Source organism: Neopsephotus bourkii, unplaced genomic scaffold (genome assembly GCF_033783945.1).
Source record: "Neopsephotus bourkii isolate Nb327-2 ecotype Australia unplaced genomic scaffold, CSIRO-AGI_Nbou_v1 NB_1248, whole genome shotgun sequence".
In the NCBI taxonomy this organism is placed as follows: Eukaryota; Metazoa; Chordata; class Aves; order Psittaciformes; family Psittacidae; genus Neopsephotus; species Neopsephotus bourkii.
Genome location: NW_026901733.1, coordinates 4219682 through 4240581, shown reverse-complemented (window position 1 = coordinate 4240581; position 20900 = coordinate 4219682). Strand labels below are relative to the sequence as shown.

General features: G+C 43.7%; 1 protein-coding gene across 8 annotated transcripts in view; it reads right to left on the bottom strand.

The window, feature by feature from the left end:
• The window catches only part of CARMIL1 (capping protein regulator and myosin 1 linker 1), a 189472-nt gene extending 169056 nt beyond the window's left edge, over positions 1-20416 (bottom strand). For 4 of the 8 annotated variants that reach the window (XM_061364719.1, XM_061364716.1, XM_061364717.1 and 1 more), the window contains exons 1-2: positions 20022-20414; positions 16047-16144 (exon numbers count right to left, since the gene is read on the bottom strand). In XM_061364719.1, coding sequence (XP_061220703.1) covers positions 16047-16144; positions 20022-20061 — 138 coding nt within the window. In that variant the 5' untranslated portion in view covers positions 20062-20414. Of the gene's footprint in view, positions 1-16046; positions 16145-20021 lie in introns of all 8 variants that reach the window. The other 4 variants (XM_061364712.1, XM_061364713.1, XM_061364714.1 and 1 more) reach the window with 2 other exon arrangements.
• Positions 20417-20900: the final 484 nt, after the last annotated feature.

Genomic DNA, 20900 nt, shown 5'->3' with positions numbered 1-20900 from the left:
GCATTCTGCAGCACTAAAACAAGCAGGGAAGCTCTATTCTAAGCCTTGGAAATGAAGTATTTCTGCAGACACAGTATTACTGAAGAGCTTGTACCTGACAATTGCAGCTATGGCATGGAACAGCATTCCTTAGTAGAAAGAGGTAGTGGTACACTTGGGCTAAACCAGTACGGACTGCATGTAGACCCGTGTCTAGCAAGGGTCAGAGTCCTCAGCTGCACACTTGCCTTGGAATCCAGTACCTCTCCTCTGAGGAGATACTATGACCCAGAAGGAATTACCATGCCATTTTAACTGGGCAGGGGGGACAGACACCAACAGCCTACCAGTCAGAAGAAACTGGTTTCTGGTACCCAGCTTTGCTTACAGCATTTTGAGGTGGCACACCGCCTGCCATGCCCATGGCCTACCTATGGCTATTTTACCAGCTACAGGCTTTGGGAACAGCTGTACAACTGCCCATTGGCCAGGTAAGAGTGAAGCTATGGAACACTTAAGATAATCACAGCTGAGACCAGATAAAACCCATGAGTCTGAGCCATGGAAAGCCTCAACTCCTTGGACTGCTTTACTAATAATGGCCATAAAAACATTTAGTATGTAGACTGATAAAGTTCCCCAAAGGCACTTGAGCTCCATCGCCTTCTTTTCAGCTTCTGTTTGCCCAATTAGAGAAACACTAGATGACCCCTACTCTGAGGAAAAAAATACGCCTTTCCTTCCAGGCCTTCTGCTGTGTGGAGGAGGACATGGTTCATAGCTGCAGTTTGTCAAGTACAAAAAGCAAGAAGGAAGCTCACTCAGTCTGAGTAATTCCTCTGGCCCTGATCTCACCCCTCCTGACCCTTCTTTGAAATATTCTTCAGAGAGCCTCCCGTCTTATTCTTTGTTCTTTTCTGGTGAAGAGTGAGCTCTTCCACTGTTAGCTATCTTGACAGCAAAACTGCTGTCCCAGGTCACTGGTGGTGTTACATCCAACGGCAGGAGAAGTCCTGAGGCTACCTCTCTTGACCCAAGAGGTGAAATCTTACAGAAAAAGAACCTTACAGTCCCAAACTGGTTATTTTTCAAAGCAAACAAATACACACAGGTGGAGACTGAGCTAAAATCTACCATGGCTGTATTTTCTGAATCAGACCCAAAAGCCTGCATTTAGAAAGATAACTTCTTCTCAAACCAAGGTCTAGTGGTTAACTTTGTTCTTCTCCCTTTAGAGGAAAAGTTGATGTTCTTCAGTAGTATCAGGTATAACTCCCAAATACACGAATGCTCATCTAAGAACGGATAAGTAAAATAAAATGCAATAAAAACGAGTCAGAACATGCTTAATAATAATTGAAAGCCAAGCCAGTGCATACACAAGATAGAGCTTAGGAAGAAAACCCAATGCCTTGATTTGTTTGTTGCTCTCAAATCATCATAAACTTAAATAAAAACTCTTTAACACTGGATGTCTAAACTGAGTTACTTTAAAATTAAAACTTAAGAAAGCTTGAACCCTTGCACCTCATGTCAGGAAAGCATACCTTTCAGTTTTATGCTCTGCGCATGTTATTCATGGGGACTGGATACCAGCTACATTAATACAGAAGTACAGAATGTTCACACATATGGTATGAACATCCATTTTTAGGTAGACCTAATATATTATTAGACCTCTATAGGAATTTTCAAATACAAGAGATATTCTTGTTTCTGTTTTCAGCAGAAATCTAGCACTTTAATTTTACACAACTACACGGCTTAGAGACCAGGATGGAGAGGAATCACCATCCTGTTAAGTAGTCTAGCCTGAAGAGCACTTCAGTAGAAAATAAAAATACACAGTATTTGCATTTTAAAAAAAAATTAATGACCCTTCTAGACTCTCAGTGGAGGTTCGTGGGTTCAGCCACAGTGAAAGGGATTTTATAGCACTTGTCAAGCAGAAAGTATGCATTTAATAATGAATAAACGAAGCAGATAAAGCTACAAGAACTCAGCAGCAACAGAAGGTGAACCAGGCTATGGTATTTCACAGCAAGTGTTGACAGAGGAGTGTGCCCAGGCTTAAACAAATGGGCACTGCAGAATCTGCAGATGCACTCACTGTCTGGGGAAAAAAAACACACATTTAGGAAGTGAAGATCATCGCGATGCAAGAGGCAGCATGCTGGGCTCAGAAGATTTGATTTTACTGCCTCTTCTTTCAGTTACTTTACTGACCTTAAAATAAGAATATAACATAATAATCTCTGAAATGTACATAATCTACATGAAATATATTAGGCAATATATAACAAACTGGCTCTTTCAGTTACAGACCCATCTCAAGCATCAGTGTGTGCAACATTATATGCACTGGTATAGATTCATGGGAGAGGTGATGATTAAACACACGTAAAAGCTCAACGTTCATTTTACGCATGAACTCTGCCTACAGGAATGGAAGAACATCAATATCCCCATTACAGATGCTTGAAAGCAACCCTACCATACAGTTGTACAGTGATAACTGCAAACCACTATGAATTTTTACCTCCATGTAATGCTAAAAATCAGCTCAGGACAGATTTTCCATTACAGGGGAATTAAAAAAAAAAAAAAAGAGGGAGAAAAAGACTATTTTTCTTACAGTATCAGCTTAATGTTATTGCCAGAGGCTACTGTAACCCAGATACTAAATTTCCTCATGTCAATGCAGTCACAATGCCCTGAGCATTAACCTAATGCTCAGTCTGACTGGCCTGGCTCCACCACGCACCAACAGACCCACTAATCCTCAGGCTGTGCAGGAAACTCTGAACAAGGCAATCCAATCTTCTCTTCACCCTGCAAATGCGGGGTCCAAAAGCCACCTGGGAGTACTCTATACTTATACCACGAGGGATTACAGCTAGGAAACCAAATCAGGTTTTGGTCACATCTTAAGTAGGTACCATTCAATATAACTGAACAGATGGGTTATTCAGAAATCCTAAAAATACAACAGATCTGTGTTAAATGGATTTCTACCACCCAAGTTTAAATGATGTGGCAAGAAAAATTCCACCTGACCACATGTGGTTTTTGTTTGTTCTCTTAGACAATGCCATCAGATTATCCAAAGGTCAATTAAGAAAACCTCTCTTCCCCCGAGGGAGGGTCATCAAATATCCATGCACATAAAGTCAATTACCCAACTTTGTGTCCTTCAAAACACTAGGTGGTAGCAACTACGATGTACGAACAACTGTGATGGCTTCCCCAAAGATGCATCTGGACCCTACATACTTACAGATTCTCTCAACATATTTTATTACATTAAGTCTTAATTCACTGGACCCGAAGCGCAACATATAGCTTGAAACAGTACTGTGGTAAAGCAGAGCAACATCCATGCAGTGCAGCAGGTCTCCCATGTACTTTAAAACACTTTTGCAGTCCTCTTGTCAATTTGCTTCAATTACCATAAGCGTATTCCTACAGAAATAAAACCTATGCGATTTGTAATACTGCAGCAACTTTCTTTCAAGGGAGTAACTGCAACGGCATAAATAAATAAGTGGGTGAAAACAACACCTTTTGTCAAAGGGTCTCAAAGCCCAGTGAGATTGGTGCAGTATTTATAACAAATCCCTCTGCCTGGACCATAGAAAATACACTTCAAGAGAACACAAAAACACACGAACAACTAAGGCAGCTTGCTTAATTCCTGCCAGGCTTCCAACTGAGAGTCTCATGTCTCTGCCAGCTCTTCCTCTTTATGTTCCAGGAAAAGCTGCTATTATCACTTTAGAAACAGTGACACAGGGAGGTGGAAAAAGTTCTGCCAGGCTGTATATCTCCTTTTGCATAAGCTGAGGTTTTTTAGAAATACTATCAATAAGACCAAAAAATTAGCCGGTGAAGATGACTTGGGAGAACATTTCTGAGGCTAGGACCTCACAGAGAGAGTACAGCGAAATGCATGTGGTAGGAGCACGCAGTGCCTGCAATATAACTCCTCTACTCTTGTTCATTGGTGCAACAAAAGCAAAGCAGCAGTACAGCGAGTGAAACCCTCCCTCATATCATTTTCTGATGTCAAGCAGCACCATGCAAATTCATGCATCTGGCAAGAGAGAAGTCTAACATCACAGAAGAAACTGCAAGCAGAGACACCTTCCCTTCCAGCACAGCGCAGCCTCTTCCAGTTCCCTGGAGCTCTGGCACACAAACAAGGTTGGACAAGGAATGGCCACAATGCCACACTGTGAACTGGAAGTGCACAGGCTACTCCACAGCACAGCTTTCTTTGCAGCACATCTCAAGCGACAAGCACAATAGCATCCCTCCTCTCATCAGGATCTACGCTACCCTGACACTACACTACACTTATTCAGAGGCAGAAAGCATTACCACCAGGCAGCTCTGGCTCCTGAGAAGAGAGCACCTCAGAAGGCAGAGGAAAAGAGGTCTGTAGCACTCTGTGTCACTAACCCCTTCGTGCAAACTTTATGCTGCTCCTGGCTGAAAGGAGAGGCACCATCGGCACCATACGAATTGCATCCTAGACAGCAGTAGAGGGCTGGAGTAGTTAAAGAGGTGAAAGGGGAGGCTGAGAAGCTGACTTGCCAGTGTTCCTTCAACTACACATATGTCCTTAAGACCAGCCGTGACACCAAGCAATTGTCTGCAATATTTTCTTTATAATGAGAGTCAACAGACACTCCAAAAAGGAAAACAAAAAAAAAAAAAAAAAAAAAAAAAACCAAACCATAAGGAATATTCTAAAGCAGAAGAATAATGTATTTGGGGCGGACTTAACCACTCAGGCTGAACAAAAACCTACTAAAACTGCATTAAGGCTACATTGTGATAAATTAATACCATACAAAAACCTGCAGGATTTTAATTTCACACAATTTCACGCACATACAAACAACAGCAGATCCATCTAATAGTGTTACAGGAAATACTTTAAAAGGATAGCATTACACTGGAAGCATCACATGAAACTAACCGTTCTTTAGGTTTTGTATATTTTGCTGAATGTTCTCAAAATATTTAAAAGGGGAAAATATATTTCCAAGGCTTACAATAAGCATTTACTAAGTTTAAGAAATCTCTGCCAGCTGACAAAAGGTCATCGTTTAACAACGAGAACGCAAAAAGACATTGTGTTTTCAGTGTTGACATCAATCCTGCAACTACCTAAAATCTTTTGAATTTGAATACGCAGCTCTTAGGAGCTGAGACCTGCACACTTTACCATTTTCAGCAGTATTCAGTGCAGGCAAGAAAATAAAACTAGCATACAACTGAATCAAAACATAAGTCCCTGCTGCATTAAGCCACTCCTGAAGACTTCTCTCAGCATTTGGCTAAAGACTGAACATAACACTCTTCTTTAGATAACCAGTTTTTCCAAGCTTTCATTGATGTACCTATATAGAAGCCTAAGTCAGCCTTCAGCTTCTCCTGCAGTTTGCCTACATGGTATAGCTAGGCAAGAAAACCTAGAAAACTAAGAAAAAAGTAGAAAAGTGGATCTGAAATAATTTGTGAAGGAAGTAGTAGAGATTACGTAAGATACAGTAAAATTTATCAAAAACTGACAAAACTGTGAAACCTCTTAGAAGATGCCTTCCCAAAGCAAAGATAAAACTACCAAAATAGGGGAACACAGCATTGTATTCACAGGCAAAACCTTTTAAAGCTATTTTACAGTCTTCTAGACTGCTCTGGCAAATCAGGTAATTGCATTTAAATTGCCATGTTATACTACAGTTCTTTAATTGGTTCATTTTCACTTTTTCCTCTTTCTTCAGACCAACATCTCACCTACCTAGAGACCAATACAGTTGAGTTGTGTCCATCCTAATGGCTTGCTTCACCCAGGACAAGCATCATTTGCACAGCATTCTGTTGAGATGCTAGAAGTTGTTTTGGGCTTTGGTTTTAACCAAAGAAAGCAGCTTTGAGAAAGGTAGAAAGAACCTAAAGCCAGATTATACTAACAGCTCTGTAATACCCAGCATGAACCAAACTGCTTCCACCACACAAATAACAGCTCTAGCACAGATTTTTATGAAATCTGAGAACAAGGCAGCAGAAAACTTGGCTAGCAGGATCAAAGTCATAGCAGCCATCAACATATTTTAGCATAGCAGCATTATGCTCTGTCCATCATCCCCACATTTGCATGGATACTGAAGTCTTTGGAGATATTTATATTATCTCTTTAAAGAGAAGAAACAAATCAGGCAATACACCACTGGGAAAATGAGGACACCAGTGTGAGAAGGGGTAGACTAAAAAGCAAACACAAATCCTGATGGTTATCTACACATGAAAAGCTTCCTGGGACTCTCTGAAGCAGCGAAGATGGAAGGACAGCAAAGAGGGAGAAAGGTAGGAAAAGGGGCGTAAAGATACCCATAGTGTATGCCACAGTTGCACACAGCATACAACAATATGTTTCACAAAAAAAATACGCATTTCTGCATCTTCTTGAGATGAGAGAATAGAAAGCCCAAAGCCCACTGTGCTCTTCTGACACTTGCAAGGTACAAATGTGAATAGCAACATAGTTAAGAAAACTGCTTGTTATATTTAGAATACATTTTTCATGTTACACTATTATTAATAATTTAAAAGTTACCTATTTTGGATCTGGGGTATGAATAAACTTACGAAGACAGCAGAAATTATTACTCATCAGTATCTAAGAAAGATAGTATTTCTGCAAATATTTACTGGTAACATGGTAAACACCAGAAGAGAATATCATCAGCTAAAGTGGGCTGCACTAAAAATCCAAACATCTGTACTGAACTGCCTTCACTGCTCCCAACCTGAGGCTCCTGGAGACCTACACTGCAGTAGAAATTCACATGCAGGGCTGTAAGACAGTATCATTCTTAAGCACGAGGCCCAAACGTTTTCAGAGGCTCTTCTCTTAACAAGGAATCCCCTTTATCCATAGTTTTGTGTAAAAAGTTTTGAACTGGCTTATGGCCTTGAGGGCAGAGAGGGAGAAGCCTTTTCATTCTAAGGCTCACCCTGAACAAACACAGAAATGCCCTGTCTCCCAACTCAGATCAGGGTCAACAGCCATTCACTTCCCCTAATAAGATTTGAGTAAAAACTGTTCTGCAGCAGCTCTTTCACCCTCTTGTTTTCCTCCCATACCCCAAGAACAAGTAGGTATCTGTAACTTAGCTCCTCAAAATCCTCAAAATTTCATGAAGCTCTACAAGGTTTTAGGTGGAAGATTCCTCCACCTAAGGTTTAAGGTTTAATCAGAGACCTGAGGATGCAACATGTACCTGAAATGATTATTCCATAAAGACATGCCTCTGGCAAGCATCATTCAAGGACTCAGGAGCACGAAATGGAAGTGGCTTGCTCTGAGTGACCTCAGCCTCCTAAGCACTGACTGTTAGAGTTCTCCCAGACACAACCACATAGCTGCCCAATTCACAGGCAGCACACTGCTAACTGCTATTTTAACTGTGGAAAGGGGGGAAAAATTAAATCTAGTTATCAACCTACCCAAATCCTAACACAAAAATAGATCCAGACTCTCCACTTTCCATCCCCACATGCACACTTGTTGAAACTCATCCTGCTGTCACACAGGCCTTCCAATGTGCACAGAGATACAAATGCCACTTGTCAGCTAAGGGAATAAGCTGCAACATGTCCACCACCCAGAAGTCCAACCACAAGTTTAGGGGGTTTTCTTCTTGTTTTTGTTTTTAAATAAAGGTCACTTTGCAAAGAAGATCCAGAAACACAACCTGTCCAAGGGAGAGCTGCTCCTCACTTGCTCACGGTTTCCGTCCTGTGGGCACCTTTGCAATAGCCTCAGAGGATATGTGGACTTTTCAATTTGTATTTGTTCGGAGGGGTGAGCACTGTAAGGATTCATTTGCAAAGCCCCCTGAAGAGAAACAGTAATATAACAATGAGCAAATATTGTTTGGCTGAGAAGGGGAGAAGCCTTCCCTTTTGCTAAAACACCACCTACTCGTTGCTCCCCCCAGAGCTGCTCTCCTGGTCCTTATAGGGCCAGGCAACCACCTCTCCCACACTCCCCACCAGCAATGCGACTTCTTGTTCAAACTTTGTACCAACCAGCAGAAACTTGTTTTGCTTTGCTAACATTAACATCGCATCCTGCAGCTATTTGGACCTTATTCTGCAACCTCTACTCGCCAAGCCAGGGTAGCTCTTCCTTCATCCAGCAGGGCAAGCAATTTGGTTAGGCCTGTTTCAGAAGCACTGGGTTATCAGACTCTGGCTCTCATAATTAAATTTTCATCGTAATAGTTTATCATCTTAAATAATCAAATTAGGGAAGCCATCATTAACAAAAAGCTGTCACTCATGAATTGCCAGAGTGGGTGTTCTGGAAACAGGGAGAGACGAGACAGGAACAAGGGCAGAAATCAGCTTGGGGACCATCATTCTAACACAGGTTAGGGACTCTGGCAGCAAATGAAGCACAGATAGCAGCAGTTATACTTCAACAGTAATTTTACATCCTGGCCCTGTAATTATTTTACACAGAATTAAATTACCACCATCTTGAAAAAAAAATGAAGCAGAATTGTAAGTGATCCAAAGTAACTATTTTAATAATCGGACAAATCAGTCACACTGACCAATTTTCCACCACAACAATGGTTGAAGACCAGGGGCTCTGAGCAACAGGAAGCATTTTTCACAGTATGAAGCACTAACTTTTGAATTAGCAGCCCTTGTGGCCTCTTAAGCTTACAGTGTGCTTCTCCACACCACTTACATGAAGTGAAAAACATTCCCTGCGCAAAAAAGTCTTTTCTTAGAATAAGTATCTTCATGCAGACAAAACAAGCCCTACAAGGAAAAAAAAATAAAAAAAAGGAAAAGAAGAAAGCCACCAGTAAATACGGACAAGGTTTTTGCATTTATGTTGGTCTACCAAAGAACACATAATCTGTTCCTTGTGTAAAAGAAAAACAAAAAGCCATCGGTGGAGAAGAGTGACTGAGACAAGAAGTTGACCCTAATGCTCATCTTCTATTTTTTATTTCCAGCTTTTGCGAAATTAGATATAATAGTCTTCTGCCACTTTCATGCAGTTTTCAACACAAATCCTTGCTTAGGAAAGCTCTGTTTCACAAATAACAGTGGTAATGTACTTTTTGTCTACAAACAAAAGTACATTAGCAAACCACTTTGGTACCATTATACCATTTACATATTCAGCTAAAAAAAAGTAGAAAGAGTGTGACATTTTAAAAATAAAAATAAAAAAAAAAAAAAACTAAAACAAAAACAAAACCACACACAACTGGTTTTTAATTGTTCCCATGAACAATTCAGAGCCACAGTGGATTCCTACCTTCCATCACTCCTTTTCCCCTGTGAGCTGTGAACGAGAAACCAGAAGTGCCTAACAGCAAGATCATATTTACACTTCCCCCTTCCAGAGCACCGCTAAGGACAGATGCACCCACAGGTGGGTGTGCACATGCAAAGTACAGAAGACAGAACAAGGGCAGGCACCAAAAGAGAAGTTACCTTTCCTTGCATATACCAGTTGCCCAAAATTAAAGAAAAGGAGAGCAAGCAGCTGCCCTTCTCCTATAATGGTTATGCTACCCTCCCAAAGTGTGCAAAGAATACACTATGCTCTTTGACGCGCAAGAAATCTTCCAGTCAGAGCTGCACTTAAGAGGTCAGGAAAGTGCCAGGATTGCAGGAAAATGTACATTTTGCCTGGGTAGCCAGAGAAAGAGGGCTGTTTCTGTTTGGTCAAGGGACAATTTCATTAAGCAAGCAGATTACATCTTACCATTAATGCAGACAGACCTGAGGGAAAGAAGCCTCAGAGTTTATATCCCAAAGAAGTGCATCAACACTGATTTAAACACAAAACAAGTTTCTATCTGCAATTGATGCTTTGACTGTGGAAAATAAGGGAAAAGAAAAACTGGAAGTAAGAACTGGAAAGAGAAATTGGGGGGGGGGGGGGGGAATAATTCCCAACCCCACCAACCCAAAGAGCAGGGAAGCATTTCTCTCAACCTGGTTAATTCCATTGAATGCCAATTTCTCCACACAGAAGTGGACACATGTCAACAAAAAGGAATTCAACACCTGCATGCACTATCACAGCATCAGAATGCTAGGTCTGTAAATCTTCCCACCAGTAAAAAGTAACCGTACAGATTGATGTACAACATAAATATAGATTTCAGTCAAACTTGCACATCAATGAGTGTTTTTTTAAAAAGCTCCTATTTTGGGACCATATCCAACTGCATGGCTGGATTAATAAACTCTTTCCAGCAGCACTCATTATTTCAGTTTTCTGTAGTAATCTTACTGGCTACAGTTCAATTGTTTTCTAAGAAGCACCTTGTAAATGGATTAAAATACATTTTCACATATAAGTACTTTTTAATTACTCCACCTCACTTCATTTAGATTTCCTGACATGAGGGATGTACCAACACCTACTTCCTTTCATCTTCATAAACACACATTTAAGATATATGTCATAACAGTCAACCTTCTGGGCAGGGAAGAGGAAACGCCATTATTTTATAAGAATGTCCACATTTAACACATTATCACACACCAGCTGTCATGATATAATGTTCAAGATTGCAAACATTTTACGTAAAACTAACTTTGGACAACCCTGTGAGCTTCATGCTTTTAGTGGTTTAATATACACGTACATATTTTTTAAGGCAAGACATTTGCACCTAGAGAAATTCATCTATTGGAAAAGAGTATCATGGATAGATCATGACAGAAAATGAGCAATGGGAAACCAGCACCAAAGCTTTTAATCTCAAAATAGTTTTGGCAAGGCAAAATATTATTTCTGCCTCCACCTGGAGACTGCCACCCTTATAGCTGAACAGGCACTGCAGCTCACACAGGCTTTTCTCAGCTGCTTCAGCGCAGTCAGCCAGGTTGTTCAGACAGTATTTAGAAGCCACATGGACAGTGCAAAATTGCTCCTTTAAAAAAGAATGCAGATAGATCTTTTTAAATAGAATTTCAGTCTTTGTGAGTCTTTAGAAGCAGAACATGAAATCTCACACCATGTGCACAGAACAAATATAAACGTGTTTGAGAGGAGTCGACTAAAGATTTTAGAAGCCCATGGAAACATATGTCCCAAAGAAAGTGACAGGGACATAAGAGATTACTCTCAGGGAAGCCGCCTGCCAAAGCAACTGTCCTGGTTCCAGAAGCACCATTGTGTTATTTTAACAAAGAGAAGAAAGTAAAAGACCTGGGGCAGCAGCTTAACAGAGACTCCTCAAGGGGATTTCCTAATAAAGTGCTGTTGCTCACTACCTCACATCACATTACTTCATGCCCTTAAGGTTAGGAACACATTACACAAAGAAAAAAAAAAATCACAACAAAACCACACACAAACAACCCAAGAACATAGCAAAAAACCAGACCAGCCATACAGAGAGTATGGTCTCTTGCAACATTTCCTTGTCCTTAATGTCTAAAATAAAATTATTTTTGAAAGGAAAACTAACCTCAAAGGCAATTAGTCTAGGAGTATTCTCTTCCATTAACAGGAAAGAAACAAAAAGTAAGAGGAATCCTGAATTCTGGTCATGAGCCACTCCTGAAAACATCAGTAATTTCATAAGGAATTGGTCAGATGTGTTTAACATCTTGCGTTTGTCTTACAATTTTACCTCTCATTGCTACCGATTACAATAAATCTGATAGAAAGAAACCGTAATGTATTTGTGCAGATTGTACAAAACGCTGGGTATTGTACAGATACCTTGGCTATTTTGACGGTGAAAAAGCAGCACCACAAACACTGAAAGCAAGAAACTTAGTTTCCCAGTGGGGTTTGCCTGAAGGCAAGGCCTGAGGCCTCTGGTTTAAAAAAAATAAGCCAAGACAAAACACTGAAATCTTTCTCGTGGACAGGACATGCGACTGATTCATTATCATGCCAAAATGGGGCCCTTATGAGAGGGAGTAGGTGTTAAGCTTCTCTTCTTTTTCTGCCTGCCTTTCCCCAATGCCCCAAAAAAGTGACTCGTTTATCATTACGACTGAGACCTCTACATACCCAACAGCTTAAGCTGAAACTAAAGAGAAGGTCAGAGTTGTCAGTGTGAGAAAGGAACACAGCAGCCACTCTGCATGATGCCTTAAGCCTTGACCTTGTAAGAAAACAGCTTTAAACAAAACAATCCCAGGAAACCAAAGCAATCCTTGACTGATTACAAAGTAGTGATATCTTTATCTATTTTAACCCAATAAAACTATTGTTGTGAGAACCACAATGAAGCCCAACGCAGCAGTACTCTGCATCTGGATCAAAGGTCACATGGAGCCAGCTAGGGCAGCCTGCCCCAGGGCCCTGCCACAGTTTGGCTGTCTACACCCAACATGGCACAGGTATGTGACCAAAAACCTGGGAGAAGCCTTGACCAGGGCTCCCCATATTGCTCCGGAGTTCCAGCACTCAGCCCCAGCCCGAGCAATGCCTGTGCTTGGTCATTTTCCTGCCTCAGCCTGCCTCACAAACCCAACTGGCTTGACCTCGGCTCTGCCTCAGCTCTAAAGCTGCCCCCAGCCACCACCCCTGGTCCTGCTGCCTACCTTGCTGGTGCATGGTGGTACTGCCAGCACCCCCTTGCCCTTGGGGCAGCAATTCCTCATCAGCGTGTCACCTGAAAGGTTCCTCACAGCAGCTTTGCTCTGCTAAAATATCAAGATGACTTGGATAGAGCTGGAGTTTGACCCTAATCGTGTGAGGACTGACCTGCCCACTTAAGTTAGTTATTGCCTTTTCAGGGTTGGGTACCAGCTTGCTGCCTGACCACCCAAGACCTGGTACCAACAGACCAGAGGCAGCTGAGCAGCTCACTGTATTTACCGGTTTTGCATCACTATGACTAACTGAATAACTAAGCAACTGCAGATTGAGAATACTAAAGCAGCAAACTCATTGTGCAGACTGAAAAAGTCTGGTTTACATCAAAACTCCTAGTCATAATTTCCAAACTTTGGCACTGAAAGCTGAGATCCTAAAGCACCTTAAGGCAAGCATGGACTTGCTTTAGTCCATGTCCATGTCCATGTCCAAGCATAGACAATTTCACCAGTTCAATATTAGGGCCTTATTCAAGCAACAGCAGGGGTTGTCTACTGTTTCACCTTTACTCTCAGATTCCAATTTCTATCTTAACTATCAGAGGAATTTCCTACAGCAGAGTGACTTAAGTAGATGGTTATATCCATATTCTAGTACTCCGCACCTTGAATACACTATGAACAACAGGACTAGGGGTAGAATGATTTCCTAGGCACCTGCCAAGTGCAGTCATTTTAAAATAATCTTCCTTTTTCAAATTGGTACTGATTTTGCTCAAATTTCCTAGAAATGAAGAACGAGAGATCATTTAATTAAAGCACAGATCTGGATACTAGGGCTCAGTGCCAGCCTCTGTGACCAAACTCCTCTAAAACCTTGAGCAATTTCACCATGGCTCTGGGGTTAGCTAGACTGACAGCAACTGGTATTTTCTCCTTATTAACTGCTGGACCCAATGAATGCTAGCTAATCTGCTTGTAAACTCCCAACGACTAATAAAATTTAAACCAAAATCTTGAAACAATTCATTGCTACACGTGCACTCAAGAGACCATGCTCAAAAGATTAACATCTCAAAACCAAGCTCTCAGGAGTCAAGGAGTGCTGGCTTGAACACTGCCCATGCAATCACATTTGATCCCTCTGGTGCATACACTTAAGGATATAGTCTTTAATTACTGAATTGTCTTTGCTGCCAACACTTTATTCAGCATTCCGTTTGACATGCTTACCCAAGGCACAGCAATTCAAGTATGCAGTTTTACCTGCCCTGGTCAGAATGCAACCACATGTATTATTTACTGAATATTGTGAAGTCTCAGCTTGGAGTACAAAAATTCTTAATTTTGTCAGTAGCTTTCCTATGGCATTTAGTATTAAGCATTTGCATATCTCTGAAGCAATGTTATTTGCTTTCAGCGTCACTCTGGAGGAGAGGAGGGTACATCTCCTCTACTTCACAGGTCAAAAATGAGTGTGGAGACACAGCAAGGCAAAAAAGTCTCCAGTAATTTATGGCAACTTAAGGTGTCGCTGGTGTCATTTTTTCAGAGTACTCTGCATTTCAGAGAACTCTGAATCCCCAGAAGGAACCACAGCCTCCACTGGCCCTGCCACAGCAGACAGCACTCAGCACTTCTGCAACAAAAAAAAAAAAAAAAAAAAAAGAATCAAACCCAAAACCACATAAAGATACACATGCAATTAGAGAAACACTCTAAAAAAGATGCCATAGTGGTTTGTGACGCTTCACACAGGGCAGTTTTCTTCTGTGGTCGAAGAAAACACAAAATCCAACCCAAGCAGTCAGCAGTCAATTTTTCTGACCATGAAAACTCCCCCCCATACACCTCCCCAATATAAATCCCCTGTATTTTTGTATCATGGAACCATTTGTTCCTCCAGACAACATCCCCTTCAGCAATTTATCCCCTCAAAAGACTTATCCTCTGCACTGAAGACAGTGTGCATGCACACACACAGGAAGTGCTCACTAACTTGTGAACACCTTAAAAATGTGTCTCTCTTGCAGTACCTCTTCAGTCATAAAAGGTTAAAGTCTCCCACCTGAGAGCTTCACAGATTAGAGACAGAAAAAACATGTGATTCATCACAGCTAGGCCAAGTAGTACACCCCTCAGAAACTTCACTGGCAATTTGAATCTCAACATTCTTTAGGTCCCATCAGGTCAGAACGGTATTGCAGTATTTTCACAATATATTTCAGTATTGATAAGAATAACAATTCTGTATAAAACAAAAAGTCCATCAAGTGCTACCACTTCACTGAAACTGTCAGCCTTCCCTATGAACATGGCTTTTAGATACATTGAAACAATCCATCAGCATTTACATAGTCAATGTATTTCCACCACAAGAACTGTAAATCCAGGAACCACAAATAACATGGGTAGGTATTATGCAGAAAATACTTCAAATTCCTTAAGTAGCCGCTCTTGATGAAAAGTAGGCTATTATCTACAGTCTTACTGCCCAAGAATAAGCAACATGTACTCTATGAAAACAATTCAGAACTGATTAATAAGTTACAGAGTTTAAAGACAAAATAGAGTATCTGCATAGGGCATGTACCCAAACTTTATAACAACAGTTTTGGCAACGAAACTTTCAAATCTGCAATACATTTTTACAGACACAAAGCACCAAATCTCAAATATCTTGCAGAATATTACAGTAGCATTGTACTTATTTGTGTTTGTTACTCTAGTTCTCCTGAGAAAGATGTAGCAAAACAACACAAATAAAGTTCCATCTCCTTTTGTATATCCAAGTATTCAAGATAGTATGTAAGCATACCCGATCACTACCACAGTTTGCTTCTTATCAAGAGAGGCCAGCAAAACTATTCTTGAGAAAACAGGAAAGCATACTTAAGAGAGATTAATTTGACACTTTCCTCCACTACAGTTTCAGGAATGACAATGAAGGATCCCACACATTAAGCATTTCTTTTAACATGCAGATGTGCGACTTAACAGAGAATACTAAAAAGTACAAACAGTCATTTGAGTTCAAAAAGCACAATAGTTTTACTATTCACCACATAACAAATTCGCAAAAGATAAATAATTCCACAGCCTCATTTTGCATTTCTCATCCACTCAAAATTCCTACAGATGTAAACAAGAAACCTAACCGGCAAAGGCAACAAATTATTTTAGAAGAAGTTCTAATAATAGCTTGCTTTAGCATCATCCACAGCCCAATACCCTAAACTCTGAAGAACAACTCAGTGATAAACATGTGTGTTCATGTGCATGCCTTCACACCAATTTGCTGTGCAGACTGGTGAGAAAGTATGAAAGTAAGTGATACATGTATCTTATGGCACATACAAAGTTCAAAGAAGCCTTTCAGAGGAGAATTAATGCCTTCTGAAAAGATACTGGCTTTTCCTTCACATATATAACCAGAGTCATTCTGTCGTACTTACCAATACCTTGTTATCCACCTTGTCACCCTTAGTTTCCAGCTTTACTTTTTTCTTGACCGAAATTTTGATTTTCCTCCCAATAACATCCCTGACACTTTCTGAAATAAAAGAAAATACCTTAATTAAACACCTTCAGTGTCAACATAGGCAGGAAAAAAAAGACACCTCTTTCGAGTTTTCAGGAAGATGCAGAGCTGTGTTGTTCAACATAGCTCAACAACACGTTGTTCTTGATTGCTTGCAATCATGGAAGTCTCATGCACATTCACCAGGACTGAACAGAACCTAACACAAGTTTTTTTAAACGTGTCATCTACACAATAATTTAGGTCTAATATGAAGGGATTATCAATGTCATATGCCAGGATTTTAAACATAGTTTGATACTTCTTTCCAGCACTATTTAGACATCAAAAGCGTTCCCAAGACAAGCCCCAGCACTGCTTAGCTCTACTCTGGGAAAAGACAACAGATTTCTCACTTGCTATTATTTGTACCTGAAAAGCTTGCTAAAGCAAATTAACTCCTTGCATTGCAAAATTTTTTGCCTGTTGCTGGTATCAGGGAGGCTAAATGGGTCAGGCAAAGGAAAAGCAAGTGTTCACACATTTTGCATTCTGGGCATTTAAGCTGCAAAGCAAACCAAGCAGACTTCCAGATGCTAACACCTGACAGCTCTTCAGAGGATACTATGAAAGGCAACACTGGTCTCAGTCCAAGTCCTAATGACATTGTAGCCACCTCATGGTGCCAACGCCAAAGTTACATTACTTGCCATAATGCTTCAATATGTATATGCATACACATGTATACACCATTCTGCCAAATACTAAATGAACCACCCTTTCCCCTAAACGTTTGCACCCTGGCCTGAAGGGAACTTCTAACACAGGGAACAGTGTCAGAAAGCTTATACAACTACTGACACTGATGTAACTGGGAGATAAACAGAGAAGTTCATCTAGAAGAGCCAATTTGGCACCTTCCTTAAGTTTCTCTCCCCAGCCCCCACAAAAAAGGAATGAGAAAGAAATCTTTTAAACACATTAACCTATTTCCAGTGCTACAACTGGCATCTGCCAAAGGCAAGTCTCCACCCTCCCCAGACACACACACTTTGCCCTTGTGTATGCTAAAGTTTAAAGGCTAAAATTGAAGATAATGGACTATTCCTAAGACTTTTAATTATAGTGCTCTTTATAGCACTTCTCTGCACAATTTTCATCTGGTAGTCAGAATACATTACAGCAAACAATACACCATTTATTAAGTCTGGACATTTAGCCCAGGCCACAGCATTATGCCTGCAGGGCACAAGGGTGTGCAAATCAGACATGCAGTTGGTCAGAGCGCCTCTCCACCAGAAAGAGCTCCTTCTGCGGAATCGGCATGATTTCCCCTGGAATTTTCCTGTCAGGAAACAAAAGCTCCTCGGTAGCAGCGGTTTGGCCAGCGAGAAGCCTGCCCCAAGCCATGGCAGCCCTGTGGCAGACAGCCAGCTCCCCGGGCAACTGCTTGGTTATGAGCCAGGCAGTCAGCTCCCTGAGCAACCAGGTAACCAAAGCCCAGGGAAAAGTCCAGCCTGATGGGAACTATTTTCCTGAGTCTTCCTCTCCCATGGGTAATGCCCAGTTCTGGATTATCTGTTGCTGCTGAGGAACCCAGAAGCAAGCTGACCACTCAGTTTTTTTCAAGTCCTACCTCCTCGCAGAAGGAAAGATAATGGTGCTGTGTCTGCTACTTTATCTCTGCCTTTCAGTTTCTCCTCTCCCACAAACAGCTCCAAATGCATGCATCTAGCAAGGGACTTCCTCCTGAAGAGCCAGTGTGGGGAGACCCTCTTCTTCCTTTTGTTGTCCCACACAGCAGCAGTGGGAGCGACTGCAAGCCCTCAGCTCCAAGCCTCTTATTTCAACAAGCCACAGAATGGAGAGAAAGGGCCTGGGACCCAAAATTCCAGAAAGCATTGGAATGTCAGCCTCCCTCCAAATCTCTATCTGCCAGAAAGGGCTCAAAAAACTTCTTCAGAGTTAAGATACAGATTTCATAGATATTCTCCATGTGACTGAGGCCTCTTCCTTACACACTGGGTGGCAAGTGGGCTTGCAAAGTTGTTTTTCAGACACGGAGATGGAAACATTTTAAAGTACGCATCTATTTCTGATGCTGGAGACTTCATACATCCACACCTCAGAGGAGTGGATCCAGGTAAGCCAACAGTGAGACAGAGCTTTTTTTGGAGACTGTGACCTATGAGACCTGACAAACGTCACATGGGAAGAAACACAATGAAAACCACAGCTCAAACACTTCCACCCCCAGTTTAATCTACTCCTACTCCCAGTTTAATCTCCATGCTCCAATCGCTAAGTGTTAAGGCACATCCTTTCATCCTGTTCTCAAAACAAGGTTACTACAGAAAGACTATTTAAAAGGTTCAATTTTAACATGCAGGCACTAAAATACTGCTAGGAATTAAACCAATCTATATTAACAGACCCACACATCACAAAAGAACCCTTGAAAAAGCAAGTTGGGTGCAGGGCACCAGGACTGAGGGGTAATTCTTAAAGCCAACAGACAAGGGGATGTGTGAAGATGCTCACTTTGCTCTACACCTCACCTACAACACTAGGGCACAGCACTGATCCACAGTGAGTAACAAGTACCATGTATTAGCACCTCAAACATGCCTGGCCATTTTTAAAAAGAAACAGTTTTTCTGATCACAGCTACTCCCAGCAGCCTTCCCAGCTCATCGCTTCTTAGGAGTAAGCTACAGACTAAAGCAAACCACATGGATTGCACACTAAAAGCACTGCAAAATAGAGCTGTTTTGCCTATACAGAAAAAAATCCTGTGACAGCTGCAACCATCCATCAGATTTTTAGCAATATTTTCTAAATGCTAAAATCAGCTGCCACCTATAGCCCTGACTGATGAAACTGAAGGAAATGCAACACTGTAAGTGAACTAGGTAAGGTTCAAAGGTTTGTACTCAATACAATATGTACCTTACTGTCTGACAAATTTCTGCTCCCATCTGTCATTAAGGCAATACTTTAAATTATTCTAACGTTAGTGATATCCTTAAATCGCTCCTTCAACAGGCAAAACTGCAAACCAAAGGAAGCTCGGCCTCAGCGAGGTGGCTGAGGACCAGGCCTAGAGCATCAGACTCGCTCCCTCCATATGACACCGGTTGCCAACAGACAGCATTAATGATCCATTTGTCGGAAGCTCCCCAACAGCGATGACAGCATTTCCCAGGTCCTTACCATCACCTATGATTCGCTTACCATGCAACACGGGGGGTTACATGCATGTGGCCATAAAACTTTAATTACAAATACCCTCACTCCTTCGTACATACACTGGAAAAAGAGTCTTAACGCGAAGCCCCGAGGGGAAACAAGGCGCAGCGGCCAGAGGTACAGCTCGCAGCCACAGCCCGTGCCCTCAGGCCGAGGCTCTCGAAGGACTGGCCCCGGTGGGGCTGCTGTCCCGGCGCGGGAGGCTCGGGGAGCCGGGGCAGCTTCCCTGCCCTCCGCCAACCACTGCAGACCCCGCAGCCCCGCCGGCAGAGCTCTCCGGGGGGCAGCCGCCGGGCCGGGTCCGCCTGTCATCTGCGGCGCCAGAAGCGGGCTCCACAGGCACGGCCCCTGCCCGCTCCCCACCGCCCCGCTATCCGCCGCTGGCCCGCAGTCCCCGCCTGCCCGCCCGCTCCCCACGCAGAGGCAGCAGTGGGGACAAGCGCCTGCGGCGCGGCCCCGCCGCCCCCCCCGGCTCCTCGGAGTACCCCCACGGCTCCTCAGCCATACGCCCCCAGCTCTCCCCGGGCTCCACGGCTACCGGGTCCCCCCACCGGCAGCGCTGCAGCCGAGGGTCGCGCACGGTGGTCCCCAAACTTGCCCTCCATCCCCCTTCCCCTGAGCCCCTGCATCCCCATCCCCGCCGCCATGCCCCGTCCCTTACCGATCAACTCTTTGGGGACGTCGGAGCTCTCCTCGGCCATGGCGGCGCTGCCCGGCGCCCGGGGGTGCCCGGTGGCGGGGCTGCTTCAGCGGCGCGCCGCCCCTCCGCCAGGCGAGGCGGGCATCAACCGGCGGGCGGGGGAGGGGGCGCCCGTGCGGTGCCTCTGTGGTGCGGGGTGTGCGCGGAGCGCGAAGAAGGGCGGGAGGGAAAGAGAGAAGGAGGGAAGGGGCTTCTCCCGCCCCGCGGAGCCGGCTCCCTACGCGCTACATGACGCCCTCGGCTGCCGGCGAGGCCAGGAGGGGCATTTCCAGCGGAGGAACAGCCAGCACGCACCCCGCAGCTCCCGCGCCCTCCTTCCCCCTCACACAGCCTTCGCCTCCGCGCTGTCCGGCTCCCCCCGCCCGGCACCGGCGGCTGAGGCGCGGGCGGGAGGAGGCGGTGGCTGCCCCCGCCCCGGGAGGGCTGGCGCCCGAGTCCTGGCCCGGCCTCCTCACCTCGCGAGAGCCACCGGGAGCCGCCCGCCAGCCCGCGCCCACCGAGCACCCGGCGGCAGAGAAGGAGGAGGAGCGGGAGGCGGTGGCCCGGAGCATCGCCCTCAGGAAGCCATCGCGCCCGCCCCGGCGCAGAGAGGGAGAACAGGAGGAGGAAGGCAGCGGGCTGGGAAATGGAGCGCGGCGGAGCCGGCCCCTCCTTCTCCTGATCAGCCCCCGGCGCTGCGGCGGGCCCAGAGGGTGGCGGCGGGGGCCATCTGCCGGCGGCTGCGAGCGGCGCGGCTCGAGCGGCCCGGCCCCTGAGCCGCAGGCCAGGGCCGTCAGCGCGGTGTGTGGTGGTGGCACCGGCCCTCTGCAGCTTCCGCTCTGCTTTTCGCAGGTGCACCTT